Source organism: Mercenaria mercenaria, chromosome 11 (assembly GCF_021730395.1).
Source record: "Mercenaria mercenaria strain notata chromosome 11, MADL_Memer_1, whole genome shotgun sequence".
Classification (NCBI taxonomy): domain Eukaryota; kingdom Metazoa; phylum Mollusca; class Bivalvia; order Venerida; family Veneridae; genus Mercenaria; species Mercenaria mercenaria.
The window spans coordinates 43222452-43244833 of NC_069371.1; the positions used below are offsets into that span (position 1 = coordinate 43222452).

The window sequence follows — 22382 nt, forward strand, 5'->3', positions numbered from 1 at the left end:
CATATTATAATCAAAGAGAGGCTTCTAAGCAAGAATGGGAAATACATTCAATTCAGTTCAAATTTTCTAGACATAAGGTGATTATTATCATTGTAAGCCATCAAATAAAGCTGTAGCAGTGCATAAGTGATTGGTTTCTTCCCAAACGGTATATATTTTGTATGGTTTAGCAGACAATGTATAACCTGATTCAGTTCTATAATTAGTGATAAAGCACCAGTGCAATTTTTACAGAATGTCTTTAAGTCCTCTATAGTTTCCATATTGTCTTTCAGTAGACCACAAGTCAAGCACTGACGGGCACTTGACAACGCTGAATGAGACTGAGATCGATAAAAATGCAGAGAAAGATTGTGAAAGTGAACAAGACAGTTGTTTGACATCATTAGATACAGAATCTGGAACGGAATGTGATGCACCTGATCTTCCTGCTGCCCAGGCAAAGAGATATTTACCGAGCGAAAGTACGTCAAAGGCAGCCGTTGTAGAACACATATCGTATGAAACATCCAGTAAAGCCCAAGTGAATATTCCTTATTATTCTTATTGCTTGATAAATCTGATAAAAATTGTCAAGTTATTGATTTGATGCCTCTGGTAAAATTTATGAAGAGTCTGGTTGTGTCCAGACATGTCCAGACATATGGGACATCATACCCACTTACATTTAGGTTGATAACATTATTTTCATACCAGAACTGCATGTCCGACTCATAAAATTGCATTTAAATATTTATATGTACTGCTTGTAGTACTCTAAGGATATATCTAGCAACGGTTTCTTAAAGTTATTTTAGAGGTTTCGCATCTACCAGGTTAAAGAGAGAGAAACCTTGATCATTACTGCACTGTACGAAAAAAATACAAAATATAGCGAAATAATGTCTTGTATTAAACATGATGCTGATTTTACTTCGGCGTGCATGATGTATTTGCAGTTAGTTTGGATTATTCACTCAAATTAAATTGGTCTTGTTGTATTTTTTTGTTTTGTTATTATACTACACATTTTATATCAACAAGTCAATTACATTTAAAATAGGTCGATTCTGGCAGTAGGGACACACTACAGACAATTGCCCTGCTGGAGATATACAAGTCACAGAGAGCTATAGCCCACTACCTTGAATTGGCATATCTTTCTGTCTATGACTATACAGACATCAAAAATATGGTAATAACATTTATTTCTAACATTTTCTAAAACACTATTTCATTCCAGTTTGCAATATGATTTTGTAAATCAGACTTTATATATATGTACAGAATTGCACGGGCACGGAATTACCATACTCCTGTACACGTACCAGTGCGAGAAGTAAATGTTCTCACATGATAGAACGTCTGCTTGAAATGGTCTATCAAACATATCGTTCATAACTTAAATATTTGGATTTTAAGCAGCAATGTCTGCTTATAAAATGTCACCTGAACTGTAGATCTAATACGTTATTTGTGCTGTGCTCCGAAACATGTTGCCGATACACCAATATGACTTAAAATATATTAAATGTTATAATAATGTTCCGCTTTTCATGCTTAGGTGATATATTTTAGTCCTATGTAGACGACAATGGGTAACAGGTTGAAAAAGTACCCTTAACGAGTATAAATTGTGGTGTACGCAATATGAAAAATATACCTTTTTTGTACATGTAACGTTTTTGTTTTTCTCAAATGTATTCTTAAGAGCAATACCATGTTATAAAAGATTGACAAAATTCATGTACCGCTTATTACACAAAACAGTTTCTCTAAAACATGTTCATGCCTTTCAGAAATTAAGAATTGTTAGAGAATAAATGTTCCATTGGCAGAAAAAAAAAACAAATAAGAAAATATTTTAGTAATGACTTTAATATTAATATTGCTTATTAAAATTTGAATAATTTTATATAAGTCACTTACTCGTTGTTGAAAACACACATGATCATTGAACTGGATAGCTAGAACAACAAGAAAACAAATACTGGTATCACGAAACTCGGGAAGAAAGAAAAGTACATTCTATTGAAAAAATCTGATTCTTAAATGTACTGAACAAATTCATAGAAATTTGACAACATTTTTGATTAGCCTTTGAAGACTTATTATGTTTTGTTTTAAATATTGCTATCTACCAATATAATGTTATATGATATTGTTTCAAATACCGTTTTGTCCATGTAATTGTTATCTAAATAATGTAAATGTTCATTCTAGGTGTTTGCAGCATCGCAGTTTGCCGAGGAAAAACATTAAAAAAACAACTGACTGGGAATGGTGTTGGTTAGTCGATGAATTAGGCTGGGAACTGAAGGATCTTACCATTTATGTAAGAATATTATATTAAGTTTGTAAGAAATGTATTTTTTTTGTCACGTCATGTTTTTTTACCAAGATAATGATATTTCCTCATCTTTGTATTTTATTTTTAAATTAAAAAGAAACTGCAGCTATAGTTACTCAATCACTGTCATAAAAGCGTATTTACTAATTTACTAATTTATATATTTGTAATGAAATGGATAGGTATAAAAGTGACATTCAACAGCTTCAAGAGCGCTATGTTTGCAAGATATATTGTAAAGCGGTTTTTCATTTATAAATAAATGAAGTTATTCTGACAGAAAATCAGTTCTTATATTTTTACATTTGTTTACTTTTATATTCTTTTTCATCATCACTTAATTATGTATTATTACACGACATATGCTATCAAATGCCCGGCTGACATTTATCACATCTCGCCGTTACGACGATGAAAGTCACATGTTACGTAAAGCACTCGGCATTTATGAGAGTAAAGATTTTTGATTTCCTGAAAAACTAGCCTTTAATGGAACTCTTGAATTTTGATTTTGTTTAAAACGACTTTCTGAAAATGAAACAAAACATTGTTCTTATCCGATTCTATGCTTTGTGCACAGAGCTCTTGATTTTCCTGAAAAAAAAAATGATTTCGGCTTTTTACATTCGGCTCTCAACGATAAACTTCTTTTAAATTTTGGAAGAATCGTTGCTTCTTTTCACAATGAAACTTAGAAAGTGGGTATTTAATTTCTGATAAAATGGGACAACTATGACTGTATTTTTAGACATTGCGTCTCCTTGTCCGGTTAAGGCAGTGTTTGAATTCACAGAAGATGTCTAACAGTAAGGTTATTCAGTGAAGTTTTATGTATGGATGGCAACGAATATTTGAATATTCGAATTTTAATATTATAAGAAAATTGCCGAAAAGTGTAGAAAACAAGTCAAGTAGGATGGATATCATTTGTTTATCCTTGTAGTGTAAAACACCTCATTTGATTGAAAATAATGTTCATGCTTTTAAGTTTGTCTACTGTCAAAATGCAAGCAATGCCTCCTGCCGTTTTTAAGTAGTTCACGCGATCGTCCGATAGGAAGTCGGAAGTCGGCTACGTGTAATGTGAGGACAGAACCTTACTTACGTCAGGACTACATCACTGTAAGAAATGAACAAAACCTTTATACATGTACGTTATATGTAAATGAAGGCTGATAACGAATATTTTATATTTAAAATAATGAACAAACGCTGAGAACGATTAGTCAGTCTTAATGTGTTAATATCTGAAATTCTTCCGGTGTAAACGAAAGTAGATTTAATACAGGCCACTTATTAGGTATGATAAACACATCAGATTTTTACTTAATTTGTTGATCAGTTGATAACCAAATACTAGTATTCTAATATTCGTTCGGAAGGTTATATATATATTTTTTAGAATACGAAAATCTTTTCGTTACCATTCCTTGTTTTAAGTCATTTCATCTAGTGTCGTCATTGAAAATAGTCCTGACTGTAAAGCAAGTATAACGACAAAAGAGAAAATAACTGCATAACTGCATTGTTGTAACGAGCGTCTCCAACTGAACGCCCTGACTTTAAAAATCTCAATTAATAACCGGAACATTAGAAAAACATATAAGCTCAATAGAGATATGAAATGTTTAAACCAGTTTTCAGTGGCGATTCTTATACTTGTATATCTGTCTTGCAAAATATCTCGATTCAGTATGAACATGATAACACGACGTTTTAATACAACTGATTTGCATATTTATTATTCCACCATTTATTTCGCTATTTTGTAATCAGTACATGTAAAAAGATATGTACACGTTGTAAAGGAATACAGTTACACATATATTTCAAAAGTTATTGAATAGACCGATTTTTTGGTTATAGCGCATTTGAACAGACTATTATTGCAGATATGTATGAAAAAGATTTAAAATCACACTGCTTTGCTGCATAGTTGTCTTAATGTATCGCTTGTATAAAGTTTCACTTCAATGCAATGGAGCTTTGATTCTCATCACATTCGCAAAAGGTCAGCAAGTGCATAAAAATTTAATTTTAAAGGTCTAATAAAAAAGCTTGACATATAATTGATAGATATGTCTAATAGATTCCTGGCAATAAGTTAAAACGCTTTTAAAGAATATACTGGGTTCTGTAAAACAAGAAAAAGAAACAGTAAAATGTGGCCAAAACAGGCATTTTACTGTAACTGCATGTTAGAAATTGCATGTCTGAACTTTAATCGACATCGACATATTATCTTTAGTGATGATTTTACTGCATGCGCTTCATTTCATACGGTAATAGATATTACATAACCACAATGAATGCCTTTTGTAATAAATAAATGAACCGTTCCAGTTCAGTGGCGTTCTTTAAAAGCTGGCTTTTTGTTAGTTTTGAATCTGACAGTAATGGTTTTCAAGGCTACAAATACAGTTCATAAACTGAATGGATTAAATTGAATAAAAGCCTGGCAATTTTCAGTTTCTTTTATGCATGTATGAGGAAAGAGTGGTTGAACATGTTGGAGGTGTAGTTCAATGTTTTAGTAAGTATTCATGTCTTTTTATATCTTTTGTAAGTGTTCCAAATCTTATTAACCTCGAAAAAGTGTACAGGAAAAATACATAAGTAATTTACTGGTATATATGACTTTTTGTGTCATCTTTTTATCTTTTTTTTCAGGATGTAGATAGCCTAATAACGACTGCATGTAGACTGAAAATATATACGGACGAATTACAGAATAGGTAAACATATTTGGTCAACTGCACATTTTGTGTAATACAGCAATTTCTACACAATAAATATCTAAATATATTTTGATATTGATAATTGTACCTGCTACTCTAATATACAATACTTACAAATGAAAAGTGTTGCAACTAGAGAGATATATTTACATGTTACCTATAAAAGCTTTATAATTGGTTTATGGTACATGTACCAATGCCGATCAGCAGAGTGTTTTTTCCACACATGCACATGTTGTAATTATCAAAAAAGGATCGTAAAACTACCTTAAGGTAGTTATGCTCCTTCGGATCGACAATTCTTCTACATTGTAGAATTTGATTGTACTCTAATTTTTCAACACTTCAGAACATAGTGACGAAGAAAATTCAGCAAATAAAAAAGATAGGGTTTAATGCTTAATTTTGTACTAGACTGGTTTGAAAAAATTGGACCTCACGCATTTTTTTTTATAATGGGAGTGTACGAGAAAACCATTACTTTCATAACATTTTCGCGAACAGAAACTTGTGTACAATGTAGATTTTAATGAAACTTCTCAAATTGTAAATAAACATATGGCCTATAAATTGGTGAAATAAAATGTATGGGTCCATTTGCTTATTTTTGAAGTATTTGCTCATGATTAAAGTTAACCGCACCTTTTACGCTAATTTCAAGACATTGTTTTGAAATAAATTAGCTTGCCAGATGTGTTAATATCATATTTTAACTTAAGAAAGATAGTAGCAGTGCCAACATAATAAATTTACTCACAGGCTGACATTTATTCATTAAATGATTTTCATTTCCGTATGCCGATGCTAGACTTTATTCGAAGTTTTACGGATAAATGACGTTACGCCATCACTTCCGGTTTATCAAACGTGCAGATCTACCGTAAATACAATTAAGACTTTATCGTATTTAAACTTTATGTTGTGTATAAAGGTCTGCAAAGATTTATCTTAAAATTTCATTTTATTTGATATTGATTTTACTTATTATATAATTATAGAATTAGTCTTAAAAACAACTTAAATATTATTATACAGTTCTCTGTTTTTCATAATAAGCAATATGTTACGTTTACTTAAATAACTAAAAGGTTCTGTCAAATTTCGTATTAAAATACATCATACCATTGTTATTATGGTAGTTTTTTTGTTAACCTTTTATGTAAAAATATGTTTTCAGTTATATTGAACTCCAAGACATTATCCGGAGTCTCATAAAACGTTGCGAAAACTCCACAAGTTTGCGTAAACACAAGGAAGCAAAAGCACGCGATAGAAAATGTATTCGTTCAGAGGAAGAAAAAAAGAAACAGATGATATACGACGATACTCTTTCTTGCATAAGATTGATGATGATTGAGAAGGATGCAGGTAGTATTTATTCCGGAAGCTACAAGTTCGTTCCTAAAGAAGACGTAAAAGCAGACACATTTGTGCGAGATAAATACACTTCTTATTCAACAATCAAATTACCAACTGTTTTCCATGCACTGTACATACTAAGTTCTTTATAAATACACACTTTAAGGTAATGGACCTGTGATTCTGTGCTTCCTTTTGAAGAGTATTCAGTTCCTACCATAAACCTACTCATACACATATTTTGACTAACTTTTAAGACGGTCGTGGTTTCAAGTCGTATCAGGACCAAATTTGTTTTTTTTTCTTTATTATATTTTTTTCCTGCTCACTTGAGGCAGCTTTTGTGACCACTCGATGTCCGTCAGCTGTCGTCCGTCATGTGCCGTGCGCCGTGTGTCAATTTCTAAACAAATCTTCTCTTTACAAACGACTGAGCAGATTAACACCAACCTTCACAGGTGTGATCAATTAGTGGTCCCGTTCAAATTGGCCTAAATAATTGAATCCACGCAGAACTGTGGTTGTCATGGCAACTCAAATGAAAATCTTTTAAAATTTTCTTGTCCAAAACCACAGGCCGGAGGGTTTTGATATATGTTATGTAGCATCATCTACTGTCCTCAACTAAGATTATTCATATTGTCCTTATAGGGTCAAATATGGCCCCGGCCTGGAGGTCACTTGGTTTATATTGATTTTCTTGCTCTTATAAGATATAGCCTTGAAAAATGGTTGACATATACATATTGATATACAGTTTTAAAAAGATCTAAAAACTGACTTTCAGTGACCATGAATGTGACCTACTGACCTACTTTCTTAATATTGTAGCGTCAGTTTGACATTTGAAACATGTTCACACATCTGCAAAAAGATTTCAGTTATGACTAATATTTGACCTTCTCACCTGATCTCTTACACTTGTCTTTGTAGTTCATATTACCCTGTAGAGCGATCCAGGGTCATCATGACCCTCTTGTTTCTAGTAAATGAAACTCTTTTTTTTTTTTTACTTATTATTGATTTATTGTACAAAAGAGGAAATGCTTCATTTAATAAGCCAGGTCTTGCTGTTTAAAGTGGATATACCTCTAATACAGAACGATGAAGGGTTGGACATATTTGAAAATACTTAGTTACATGCGGTAAAATTTCTTCATTGTGCCTTTACTCTTTAGATTATACATTGTCTATTGTGAAAGAAATGTATGTTGGTTTTACTTCTGCCCCGTGGTTATTTTTAATGTAGAGAGCAAAATTTAAAACAGTCTCACAGGACTCGTCTATAATTTTATATTCAGTGTTGGAGCTAAATATCTGTCCGATTAAATCCTTTTACTTGAGAATCCCTAGAAGGTAATGTTTCGGTTAAATCCTTTTACTTGAGGCTCCCAAGAAAAAAAATGTTCTTGGGAGTTTTTTTGTTGTATAATTGTTTACCAATACTTTGAGGTTTCTGTTATCAAAATTATTGGTAAAATGAATTCTTTTCAAACAATTATTACTTTTGTCTCCATTTGAGCTTGAGGAAATATCATAAATTATACAAATCTTAAAAAAAAAACGACAAAGTTGTTTAAAAATTGCAATACAATTCAAAACAATGTTTCTTGTTGACCGTATCAATTTAATGCAATATTTCAAACATTACAATTATGGGTCCACTACCTTAACCTTAAGCCTGCTGGCAGCATGTGATTCAGCCTTTGCAAACAGTGCAAACCAAGTTAAGCCTGCACGTCTAAGCAGGCTGATCATGGTCTGTACCTTTCGCTATTCAGTAAAAAAAAAATTCAGTAAACACCCCTGTAAAAAATAAATGATACTGCCCAAATTGAATGGCGAACCAGTCCATTTTAGAAATTTAGCAGGCTAAATGTTAAACGATCGCATATGAAACTCACAAATCACAACTAATTATTTCCTATAATAGAGACCTGTAATATGCTTTGGGAAAACTTTTTTTTTAAATTTAAAATGAACGATTTTACTTATATTTATTCTAGATTACATACATATTGATTCGATGACATGTTTTAACGTTTGGATTATTTCATACATTTTACAGGCGAGAGCTGGCGCGAAAAAGAAACTGTATTGACAATGATTCGACCAGGATCAGCATTGACTGGCGGTATAAGTTTGGGAGCATTTTACGATCCTTACGAAATATTTGAGTCTATCCGTCGTGGAAAAGAGGCAAGATAATATAAATTTAAATATGTTAATGTAGTATTAAATTTTATAAGAATATCGTACTTTCGTAAGAAACCCCGTTAAAGAAAGACGTTGCATGATTTTGTACCATAACAGCTGTCCACATCAGCACATTTCCATTTACAAATATGTCTAGTTTGCAGTTACTGTACATTCAGACTTTTAAAAAATTCTATATTCATAATAACAATCTTAAAGCGTAAATGCACAAAGTTTGCGTTTTACAGCATTATTCTTTTTTCTGCCTTAACTTATTTATGCATGAATGCATATTGGCAAAATGTTCAAAACATTAAGACTAGGAATCACTTACAATCTCAAATCCGTATCTCTTTAGTTATGGTCATAATCGAAGGTAAAATGTTCTATTTAGTTTTTGCCTTAGCCATATCGTTTTTGATATTAAATGGCACAAACGTTTTCTAAAACTTACATTTCTAGCCGAAGGCTCAGTATTTCACTTAAGATTTGAAAAAAATGCATATAATGTACACAAGGCTTATTATTTCTAATGCCGTACAAATAAATATTTCATTATGTTACTTGTTTGCCAAATCATGTTAGGCTGAAAATGTTATTGCGCATGGTAGAACGTCCAAAGAACTTGGCACAAATGATCATTTTGCCAGTAAGTTTTGTCACGGGCAAGAACCATGCCGCCAGTGCAAACCTAAAGGACTCAGACTGCTATTTAACTTGGACTATTTTCCCATTTTACCTTAAGCTGTAACAGTTGTTTGTGTTAGATCCAGAACTTTATCGTGCATATTGGACTTTCAAAATACACATCTGCATCTTTAAATTACAAAGTGAGGTTTTAACGTTTAGTTTGCGTATTGATTAGTATGACGACTGTTTCTCTCTACAAAATAAAAAAGGTACTTTATTTTAACGTCTTTTAGCTTAGCTCGATAACTCGGAATGTTTTCTTATAGATTGTAAAATCAGACATGTCACAAAGAATTTCTACGCCATTAATACAGGGAACCAGACTAATTTTTTAATCATTTGTTTTTTTCGTATTTGATAAAATCATAGTTTACATAATTATTATATTTGCATTATTTTAAAGTTGGAGGTATTGAAACGTGCTTATCACCAGTCTCAAGAAGACACGGTGGCGGCAACTGAGGTAAAGCTTTTTGTTCAAAGAATGAAAGTGCAACGTAAAGATGCGTTGGAAAGGCTGGAGACAATCATAAAAGCAGGTAAACAGATTTACTTACACAGTCTTATCTGCATTAGCAGTCACCTGTATATACAGTACCATGTCTAAGAACAGTCATCTTATGTTTAACCTTTGGAATTTTCCATAAAACAAATCTTTATACAGCATAATACTATATAAATTGGTTAGTTGAAAATTCATCTGACTACCATGGCATAACGGGCACTAAAAAGCTGATAAAAATTACAGCATTTTCCCTTTTACTGTAACCAAATGAACGAACTATTAGATGCTACATTATTCTAACACAACAAAATATCTGTAAAATAACGATTTAATTTTTGTTTGAGTAGATGTTTTTTTCTAGCGACAGGCTTAATTTGACCAAAAATAGCAAAAACATCGTCTTTTTTATCTACAGGATGCATATTTAAAATAATAATTTATAATATTTATAATGATTTAGTCAGATTGAATGCTCTAAATAAAAAACCCGGGTATAGTGGTCACCTGTCTGTAGTGGTCATTTCCAGTTAGTCCCTTTGGTGGTCGTTATAAATAGGTAAGACTGTAAATCGAAAGGTGATAGACTTAACGTAAACAAAATGTAATTATTTAAAAAAATAGGGCAACTATACTTGGTCAATATATATTAAAATAATTAAAACGGATGGTATAAAACTCTTTTCTCGTTATAGAGTCCGCCCGCTTAGCTCAATAGGAAGAGCGCAGATCTACGAATCGCGGAGTCGCGGGTTCGAGCCCAGGGTTGTACTGGTACAGAATCCAGAAATACTGGTTAGGTTAACTGCCCGCCGTTACATAACTGAAATTCTGTTTAAAAACGGCGTTAAACCCAAAACAAACAAACAAACTCTCCCAAAGTGTCAGAAGTGGATTATTCATTTTCTCGGAGCATATAGGTAATAAGACTAGCGCTAATGTGATATGGTTTTGTCAGGTCTGCTGAAACAGATATTCAAATTATTTGGCACACAGATGCACAATAACAAAGAAAATAATTTGACATCTAGTTCTAATGCCTAGGTCATACTTAATTGAAGATATCTTTTCTTTTCTTGTCATGTCCATTTCTATGTATGCACAAATATTCGCCATATACAAACAGGTTGTTGCATGCAGTCATGATCACACATGCAGTTAAAATTATTGGGAAAAAATGATAGTAAAATAACTTTGCATAAACATTCACTCAATGCGTTTCCAAGATTAATAATCATAGTTTAAAGGTCAGTGTCAATTTAAGGTCATAGTTTAGGTGATTTTATACATTGGTACGTCAACGACCGGAACATGTCTTTTTTTTAAACCATGTAAACATATTTATCATTAACAGCCAAAAATAATTATGCACACATCATTTTGTGGCGTTGAGAAACCAACTTGTTATTAAGCAAGATTACATAATGGTCTGTAGATGTTTATGATTGAGCATACATATTCCTTGCATCGGGTTTTTGCAGCATATAACAAGAAATAGTAATAATTTTATTTAAAATCATTTCGAAATATGATAATAGGTGTATGGATAAAGAACTTGCGATATATCATAGAATTTATTAAGTTTGTAAACATATATATTTTGAAACTTGAAATCAGTATCAAACTTGCGTTTTTCCATTATTTTGAGAATGCCACCACACTTGTCAACTTGGGAAAGTATTACAATGGAATGTTTAAATTGGGAAGAATAGAATATTAACCAAAGACATACAAAAATGAGAGACTTGCTCAGTGGTAACTGTTTTGTACTTTCCTAAATACTCATACCAAAAACCTACCCGAATGTTTTAAAACAGCAAAAGACCTAAACAATACCTTTGGGACATTTTAAGTTTGAAGTGGCTGAGAAAACATATATTTCTTGCTTTGGGACTGCCTCATTGTACCACAGGTAATTTTATATGAAGAAAATACCTGTGAAAATAGTATGTGTCCCCAGACATGTACTCTCTAATTCCATGGGTAACCGGTAAATAATTATTTCGCACACACACACACACACACACACACACACACCACAGAGAGAGAGAGAGAGAGAGAGAGAGAGAGAGAGTTATTTACATTTTTCAATAGTGCAATATTTCGAAATCAAGCAAAGAATTTTCTGTACTGGTTATCTATCATTTGTTTAACATATCTTATCAAGTTGCCTATATAACAAATGCTTTCAAGTTCATAATTTTCTACATGAAAAATAAATGTTGGTTATTTTCCGAATATTTAATATTTTCTTATTCATTTCGCAGAAAGGTTGTTCATATATATATACAGAATGAAAGGGAGCTGTAGAATATGTATCTCTACAAATGCAATGATAACTTAAGATAATATGAATTATTATTATACCTTTTGCCTACAATGGTAAAATCCCATACGCGAAAAAGATATAGTTTGAGTATCAGAAATATTTACAACTTTCTGACACGTGACCAAGCGTAAGTCACTGTCCGGTCATGTGACCTCGCCGATATTTTCAATGTCATATAAGGGCAAATAACTGCTTCAATGTTTTAGCCAAATGATTGCCTCCCTTGTACATATGACATATTGTAATGATGCCACTTTGCAATGTTTACACAGGTGATTAGGTACGCGCTAAAGATGAAACTGAATGAATTAAATGAATTAAAAACATTTAAAAAAAACTTTTCATGTGTTTAATTTTGTTTGGTATAATAAAATAAATATCATATGGCAGCGTGTGTGACATTGATATTGTCAACCTTCGAAACAGAATGTCACCACTCTGCTTTAGCCTCGGATTATATTCTGCCCTCGGGTTGACAATATCAATGTCACACACGCTGCCATATGGTATCTATATAATACGGTTGCAGTGATCAAGCTAATTTACCAATAATCCTTTGAGCAAAGTAAGAAAATATTTACCACTAGGATGGAAACTTTGTATTTTTTATACTTGTCCAAGGCATTATGCATGGATTATATATGTCGTTGAATATTCAATCACTTTGACACAAGCATTCAACAAAATGACGAATCAGTTGCTGCAAATAACAACTGCAGTTTTCAGTTGTTTAAAGGAATATTATTTCCTTTTTTCATTACATTGCACAATAACAAGTTCGGAACAATGTATTTTCTAAAAGGCTTGCCTTAATTTGTTTGATTTAGACCCTTTGCAATTTGACGTTTGATCTGTTTATATGTTTTTATCACTTTTTTAAATTTAGTCGACCCTATGACACATTCACTGGTTTGTCCAGCAACCCTGCATGTCATGTGATTTAATACTACAGAATAAAAAATAAAGCCTATAGTAAAAGGAAATACATTATTACAAGTAATGTTTGATACGGCGAAAAACATTTACCGTTTCCACTGAATATTTTCGGAAAATATACAGTTTTAATCTTCGATTCCAATACTTCTGTATTCTGGAGGTACATGTAACTCTACACTGGGTTGGTTTTTAATCCACAACCCTTTGACCTAGCGAAAACTTTATGTAGCATCTGTGCACGCTTGTTTTAGACAAGATACATAATCTTAAATCATAACTCAATTATAACTGAATTAATTCAGTAAGCAAACTGAACGTAAGAAGCCTCAGAGCTAAACGCTTTGCCGCTCAGCTACCTGCACATGCGACAGTATAATATCAACTAAGAATTATATATGTAATATTTGTATCGCTATCTATGTTTGGAGATTGAATATGAATTTACGGAAATATACGAATATTCATATGTGCTAGGTCAATACTAAAGGACACTACATCCACGAGAAATAAAATAGTCTTGGAACAGTGTATACTACGGTGGAATAGAGGGGGCATAGGAAACATTTTATTTATTACGTGTTAGCTACCACGTGCGAATGTGTTGATTAACACGTGCGCACGTGATAACTATTTTAGCTAACACGTTTGCATGTGATAGCTATCACGTTCGCAGTTGTTAGCTGACACGTGCGAACGTGAAAAATTACCAACGAAACTAATCGAGATATCAGCCTTTTTTCAAAAACAAGAAACACTTACTTCGTAAATAACAGCTAACTACTAAATAACAGTTCCTTATGAAAGACATCCATTTAGAAAAATTGCAGATCTTTCACGCTTTTTCATTGATCAGCTAACACGTGCGCACGTGTTAGTTATCACATGATGCGCACATGGCCGTATAACGTGCGAACGTAATAGCTGTCACTTGCGCACGTGATAGTTACACCCGCGCACGTGTGAATTACCACATACGCACGTGGTAGCTAACACCTGCGCACAGAAAAAAAGTATTTCCTATGTCCTCGCTATGCCACCGTACTATACATAGAACATCTGCGGAATTACTCCGAAACAAAAGTCAACGGATATGAAAATATATTTCACTTAATAATTATCCCCCGCCGATTAAATCGGGAGGGGGGTATTGAAATGGCGTTGTCCGTCCGTCAGTCCGTCAGTCCGTCCGTCCGTCCGTCCGTCCGCAGCCATTTCTCAGTAACTACTTGGTAGAATTTCATGAAACTTGAAATAAACATGAACCAACATACTGCGATGATGCCCGTCAAGTTTTTTTTTTGATTGGTCAATTTCCCTCAGAGTTATTGCCCTTGATTTAATAAAAAATGTCTGTCTGCAGCTATTTCTCAGTAACTAACAGGTAGAATTTCATCAAATTTGAAGTAGACATGAACCAAGATACTGTGCTGATGCCCGTCAAGTTTTTTTTTTGATATGTCAATTTCCGTCAGAGTTATTGCCCTTGATTTAATGAAAAATGTCCGTCTGCAGCCATTTCTCAGTAACTAGCAGGTAGAATTTCATCAAACTTGAAACAGACATGAACCAAGATACTGCGACGATGCCCTTCAAGGTTTTTTTCAATTGGTCAATTTTCCATATAGTTATTGCCCTTTAATTGTTTAAAAATCCACAGATCTGTACATAACAAACCAACCAATTGGAAGAATTTCATTAAACTTCTTTCATTCTTTTCCATGAACATTTATTATAAACATGTAATGTTGTGTACCTACACCTGGTCACCACCTTACCTTGGTCCCCCCCACCCCCCCCACCCCCACGATTTCTTTTTTTTTTTTCATTTTTCATTTTCTATCAATATTTATAATCAACATGTAAACTGTTGTGTCCTCACCCACCCCCCCCCCCCCAGCCCACCCAAACAAACCATTCATTTTCTTTTAATTTGATTTTGACTAATGAAATTATTTGCTTCTTGGTAACATTCTTAACTTTTTGCTGGATATATTTTTTTGCCGTTCCTCAACTCTGACCCTTTCGGCGGGGGATTCCAATTCATCGAATTTGCTTGTTTATAATTAAATAACAGCTGAAAGTGAACATTGAACAAAAAGGTATAAAATACATATTTTATAGCTCTTTGAATTATATTAAAACTGAATGACTTCGGCTTATTATGTGCTTTCTTTATAACCAAAATGCTATGTTATCTACATGTTGGTTTAAAGGTTCGACCTACCCGGAATTGGTCTCCGTGGTCGAGTGGTTTAGATCGATGACTTCAAACTAATTGCCCATCACCGATGTGGGTTCAAGCCCCACTCAGAGTGTTGAATTCTCCATGTGCGGAAGACATTAAGCAGGTGCTCGCTCGTGATGAAATAATGCACGTTAGGGAACCTGGGGTATTCTTCCAATAAGTGTGTCAGCGCAACGTTAATCCCAACAAAAATACAAAAATCGACCTAGTCGGTCGGTAGCAGACGATACTGTTTTAAATCGAACGAAGGGCGTTTGTTCGAATCTTTGGACGCAGACACATCATATCGATTATTTTGCGTCTGTAAAAATATTAGAATTGATTTCATAAGTAAAGTATCAATACATGTCTTACATACTTTTTTCAGTACAAAACAGAAATGGATTAGTTCATCTTTTTTGCTATAAATATTTGCATTGTATACGCAAGCGTTGGAAATGTGCAGAAAAAAGAGTTAATTTATGCTTGCATTTGATTTTTACAATGGCGAAGATCCACGAATGTATTTATCACTACAAATAAATAGGGATGAACTGATTAATCTTTTTCTTTTCTCAATCGGCTATTTAGATTAAATTTTAAAATAAATCGGAAACGCGCAAGATGAAATGATGGATTCATTCATGTTTGATTTTATACCTGTTTCGGTCCGTGAATGCTTTTTTTTTCAGTTCATGTCATATTAGTATTAAACATTTCTTTCTTTCAATATTGGCATTCATTCTACATACACGTACAAGTTCGAAAACATGCAAAACGTTTGACCTTTGAAATGGTCGGAGAATATAAGTTTCACTACACATATTGATTGCATCCCGTATTTTTGAAATATATAAATTATTTAAATCCCGTATTTCCGGCATATACGGGAAATATACGGAGTTGTATTCAAAGAATTTACGGAAAATATAAGTCCCGTATTTTCAAAATATACAAATTATTTAAATCCCGTATTTCTGGCATATACTGGAATAATACGGAGTTGTATACCAAGCATATACGGGACATATACGTCCCGTATTTTCGAAATATACAAATTATATAAATCCTGTATTTCCGGCATATACGGGAAATATACGGAGTTGTATAGTTACGAAGAATATACGGGAAATTTAATGACAGCAATATTTCATTTATATACAGAGGACGGCAATAGCGGTATCGAGTGTCTAAGAGAGGTAGAAAAACATCTGAAATACATCAACATTCAGTTCGGAAGGATAAATGGTTGTTGGTCAGAGGTGATATCTGCCATAAGATTAAAAAGTTTGAAAACCAAGGAGCTTTTTCACTCTTCAGACGGGTGGACTAGAACTGTACAAAATGTTGAGTATTATTTTAAGGCTTAGTGGTTCATATACTTACCTTTAAAATTTTGTACTTTTTCCCAAACCCAGTTCCCATGAAAAATATATGTAAACAATGTCTTAGATTTCACATTAATCTTTTTTGTTAAATACAATTTTCTCAAAATACGGAAAATTTGAAAGTCTGTTTGCATAGGACTTCGCTCGATATACCCAAAACAGATTCTGCAGTATATTAAAGTTAATGCGGTCAAAACGAAATAATAAAGGATGACATTGGCGCACTGTCTTGGAACGGTTATTGGTGGGAAAACAAAATTAGAACATTATGTAGGTTAATGGTGCACCAAATCTCAATCTTTATCTCGACCATGTTTCAAACTAACTGGACAGTGTAAAACAGAGTTATAAAATGTTATGTGAACAAATATTATTCGGATTATTTGGTCTGGCCACTGTCACGGCCAAAAAAGTTAAAATATGTACTCGTCTTATTGCATATTCCTTTATTAATTACGATAGGGATAGTTATAATAAACACTTTATATCGATTCATTTTGTAATTCCCTCATGTACCTTGTCTAACTCCTTCTTGTGGTATGTAGTTCTGAACAGACTCCTTAAGTGTCGTTAATGATAGTATTTCTCAAATGTTTATATAATTTATAATTAGGTCTTTTACTTTTGTGAGGGATATTTTGTTAGAAACAGTTAAGATTATTTCAATTCTTATTCAGGGGTAAAGTAAAAGTTTCTTTCAATAAACAAAAAGATTGACTGTGTCGATCTGCTTTAAAGTTTTAGCAGTATTTCACATAACAACAGAACTTTTAGTAAACGAACAGCATCTTGACAAACAACTTACCTGACATATACATGTTTCATTGTTCTGAATACTTCAGACATTCTAAAGGAGTTATCCCATTTAAAACAATCAATGTCAATTGTAAAGAAATAAATGTAAAAAAATTGTCAAAAACGATGTTTTACATAGTAATGTTAAGTTTAAACACTGGTACGTTGTTACAAATTCGTCAAACGGAAGACATGACACAGCTTTTTCACAAAACTTGTGAGTATTTAAAGGCTCCGAACTGTCTAGAAGAGTGGCCCCTGCATGAAATCCCTTTCCGGAATTCAAAACATATATACGTAAATTGACAATAGGTTTTCTTAAGGATAATTTTAATATTTTTATGCTGTAAAAGTTCCAAGTTAAACAATGTTTTCTTTCTATGATTTGATGAAGTTCGAACTTTTTTCTAAGAAACATGGACCTACCTATTCAAGGTGGACAATCACAATTAAGCAATATTATGACATTTTTCATTTTCATGTTTTCTGTGAACGGAATTATTTAAGGGAAAACAAAAGTGTTTAAAAAGTTGATTATTTACTTTGATATCAATATAAATTTTAGTTTCACTTTTGCTTGTGATAAATATTGAGATATCTTAACTGTCTGAAACAAAAGGCAAAACAGTGTGTAGCTGTGGAACATATTCATTTTCTATTTTGGTAACACATCCGAGATAGACAAAGGGAGATAATAGCAATTTTACAACTTGCATTTCTAATGAATTTTTGGAAAACAATATATTCTTGCCAAAGCAAATCTTTAAAAAATGTTGCTTAATATACTCATATCATTGTGTTCATTTGATTTATGTACGTATGCTTAAATAACGATATCTTGGTTGGGCAACCTGGATAGGAAAATCAAAGTGTTAAAACACTTCCAGTGATAATCCGACGTGTATCAAAACACGTTTTGAAAACAAAAACGTACAATTGATCAGTTTGTTCAGTTTTCAAATTTGACCAAATCTATTTATTGACCAAAGTCTTATTTACAACCTTAGATTAGAACGGTATATAAAAAAATTCCTAAGTCGTTAATCATATTAGGTGACTAGAAAACTAATATGTTCTTTTGTGTTATTATTTCCAGGAGTGGGAATTTGTTGAAGAATTATTTCTTCGTTATTACATTGAAATCAGAAAAGACGTAATCGATTTATTCAGATTCCTTCGAGAATCAAAAACAGATGATCCAGCCCAACGTCGGCAGGACTTATTTCTCGCAATAGGAAAAGAAATATCTGGAACATATCTTTCTCCAGATTCAGGCGAATCAGCAGATCAACATAAAACCACTGATGTCAAAGGCAAAGCACAGTTGTTTCCTGGAGAAGAAATATCTGGAACTTATTTCCCCCCAGATTCAGGCAAATCATCATATCAACGTAAAGACACTGACATCAAAGGCAAAGCAAAGTTGTATCCTGGAGAAGAAATATCTGAAAAAAGCAAATGTACAATATTATAGAGCAATTAGAACGATCCCCTTATCTTGTTTATCATCGGTACTTTCTACATGGCTTATGTAGGTTAATGGTAACAAAATACTGGCATATAATTGGGACTATATATTTAAGATGGTGTATCAATCATTGTTGACCTCGACCTCATTGATCTAAATATGAGATACGGTTGTTTTATCAAGTGTATAACGCGTTAAGAAGAAACAAATGATGTAAAAGAGAAATTCTGTTGTATACTAGTCATTGGAAAAATGAATTCTGATAAGTAATTCCCTGATGAAATAAAGTACAGCGTTGTATTTTTTATCAATATCATAGCGCGTGGATGCTATATTTTAAAATGGTACTGTTCTTTGTTTCTTAAATAATGTGTTGTATGCAAAGATTGATTCTTATTTTTCTTTTCGATTTTCTTAACCTTAACGAATGCTTATGTACTGCGCGCCATGTATCCATTGTCTTTAAAAACCCATTCCACTAGTTTTCTGTTTAATTTTAAACAGTTCTTTTTTACAAAATTGTCTCATTTGCACTGGATATCTACCTTAAATTAATTGATGCATATATTCATTCTTTCTTCGTTCCCATTTGCTTATCTTTGTATAGTTCTTCTTGATTAAAATGAAGATGCTATATTTTTGACATTTTGAATTTCACGATTTGCAAATTGTTGAACGGCCCTATTACTGCATTTAATAATGATGTTCAGTTTTAATGTGTCAAAGACACTCAAATATGAAGTTTATTTTATGTTACAAAATTATATATTTTTATTTTGTAGTTATTATAATATGCACTTCTTTTTAAGGCCCCTTTGCCGTTTTTATGCAAATTCTATGCTTCACATTTTTATATCGTAAATCGTCTTTTTACATTCTTGACTGTTGATAGTTGACGATGCTAGAACTTTTCTAAAACTTTTACACATATTAGCACTTTTTTATGGACTTCTATGGGTTTTAATGGTCAGATATTTTGAAAATTACAACACGAATGCTTTTGTTATAGCTGAGTTACAAGCATATTATACCCAACACTCGTTTACATCAGTGTTATTTTATGTAGTTTCCAGGTAGGAAGGAAATTAGGTCCTACATAAAGATGCATTGTTCTTTGAATATACCAATCATGCAAATTCTGAAAGAATTGTTTGCGATGATTCTTCTCCCTCCAACACCACCGTTTATAGGTGTGTAAGGATATTTGAAAAAGGGTAATCTATAATAAACTGTTCGAGATCAATCTAGTCTACCTAGTAAAGTGTGCCTTAAAACGTCTGCATTCTCTCACAACATTGTTGCTGTAGCAACCATTGTAGCATATAACTAAAGGTGTAGTTTCCCGTGTATCTGCATCATAGCTCATTTGACCGTAGTGTGTTCATGAAATTCCGACTTATGAGAGACTTCAATAAACAATGTTCATCCATTCTACAGATAAAAGGAGCAACTTGGACAGCAAAAAATGTTCCCAAATATAATAAAATTTGGTTTTATTTAGTTGTTTCATGCCTTTGGATTACACATATTAAATATTTTAGTTAACTACCGACAATTTTTCGTTATTTCATTGATTTTACAAAGATAGCTGTAAATCAGCGACAAATACGTTACAGTGCGAATTTTCATTCAAAAGAATATTTTAATATAACACATAACAATATTTGTGTCCGTTTTTACGTGTTCAGACTAAATATTCTTTATAGTTTTATAAGAAATGAAGTTATTTATATATTATGATCGAAAACATAAATCAAATTGTATGGAAAAACTAACGTAATTTACACAAATGTCAGCTGTCATAAAACGCACTTCCTTATGGATTATGAAATAAGATCTATATCATGTTTATATTTCATATATTTTGATATGATTATATTTGAAAAAAAAAGAAATAGAATAAAATGTTTATGTTTTGTAAAGAAAAACTTTAATTTGAACATCTAACATAAAAATAGAAATTGTAACGTATCTGTTTTATTCAACATTTATGATGTCTTATGAACTCCAGATATCAACAATGAAATCGTAATCAACTATTTTCTATAACTTTAAGTTAAAGTGATGATTATTCAAACAATTCAAACATTTTTACACTTTTATAGCGCAGTTGTATAACGTAGCTGTTGTTTGTAACGTATCTGTTTTTAATATGTTTTCTCAAGTGAAAAAATATGAAATCTGGACTGAAAGATAAATACTTGACTCGGATACAAAGTTAAACACATGTTCTACCACACTGTCCAGTAACATTTCTAGATAAATGCAATATAAATGTATGCTGAATGAAACACTTCGTAACGTATCTGTTAAAAACAAATTGAAACACAGTGGCAGTTGAACATCATCTTATTTTATTTTCTACAATATGTTTATTTCGTTAATAAATAAATGTTATTTTGGTAATCTTACAGATCAGCTCACGCGGAAAACCCATTCTACTCGATCCTCGGAGGATGGCCAAAACGAGTACCAAAGCTCCGACTCGAAGTTTCTTCGAGTCAGCCATTTTCCGTCAAGGAATTTCGCTATTTGACTCCGAGGATTTATGCGAAGTCACTCGAAGGAAATCCTCGAAGTGACTCGAGATGAAATCAAATTAGCGGAATACACAATTACATTTGTATATTGGTTTCTTTTGTTTCCGAGTCACTTGACGGAATTCGTTCGAGTGACTCCGAGACGAATAATTAATTACCTATACAAATTTAAATGAGCCTTCGAGTAACTTCGAGAACAGATTTCAGATTACTCGGAGCAGGGTGATAATATTTTACATAGTGATACGCGAAATAACACAATATTTGTAAATAAAAATAATACTGAATTGTAAATAAAAATAATACTGAAGTATTTTTATCTTACTTTAAGATAAACCAAATTTTTCTGTTTACTTATGATATTTTATTACTTTTTGAGTGGATACGGCAGTAGTATTTTTTATCCTATTTATAATTCCTTCCAAATGAATAAAAGAAAGACCACTTTCATGATGAAAATTAATCATTTCTCATATAATTTTCATTAATTAATAAAAGTCACTTTTCTTTCATGGCCATTATCTTAACGTTTATCTAGTATCATACAGTTTCTAATTTATTCCATTTTACATCAATTTATTTCTAAATTTAATTTGCACTGTCAGAAACTATTTCAATATTATATTTAACAAATCACTATTCTTTAACGACAGTTATTTGAAATTCTGTTTACTTTTAACTTACTTTTCTAGCGGGCGTAATTTAAAAGTTTATCTAGTTATAAAGTATTCATAATTTAGTGCATTTTTATGACTTTATTTCCAAATGAAATTCGCAAAGTCAGAAATTATTTCTATATCATCATACAACAAAGCAGTTTCCTTTAAAGGCGCTCATTTGGAAATTTGTTTAATTCTGTATGATTAATAATTTATTCCGTTCTACATA

General features: G+C 32.3%; 1 protein-coding gene across 3 annotated transcripts in view; it reads left to right on the forward strand.

The window, feature by feature from the left end:
- LOC123531839 (uncharacterized) overlaps positions 1-21360 on the forward strand; it is a 53591-nt gene extending 32231 nt beyond the window's left edge. Inside the window, exons 1-9 of one of the 3 annotated variants that reach the window (XM_053517271.1) lie at positions 384-523; positions 1043-1174; positions 2203-2314; positions 5000-5064; positions 6245-6435; positions 8495-8625; positions 9716-9851; positions 16468-16649; positions 18583-21360. In XM_053517271.1, coding sequence (XP_053373246.1) covers positions 1149-1174; positions 2203-2314; positions 5000-5064; positions 6245-6435; positions 8495-8625; positions 9716-9851; positions 16468-16649; positions 18583-18960 — 1221 coding nt within the window. In that variant the 5' untranslated portion in view covers positions 384-523; positions 1043-1148 and the 3' untranslated portion in view covers positions 18961-21360. Of the gene's footprint in view, positions 1-275; positions 524-1042; positions 1175-2202; positions 2315-4999; positions 5065-6244; positions 6436-8494; positions 8626-9715; positions 9852-16467; positions 16650-18582 lie in introns of those variants that run through there. The other 2 variants (XM_053517269.1, XM_053517270.1) reach the window with 2 other exon arrangements.
- The last annotated feature ends 1022 nt before the right edge of the window (positions 21361-22382 follow it).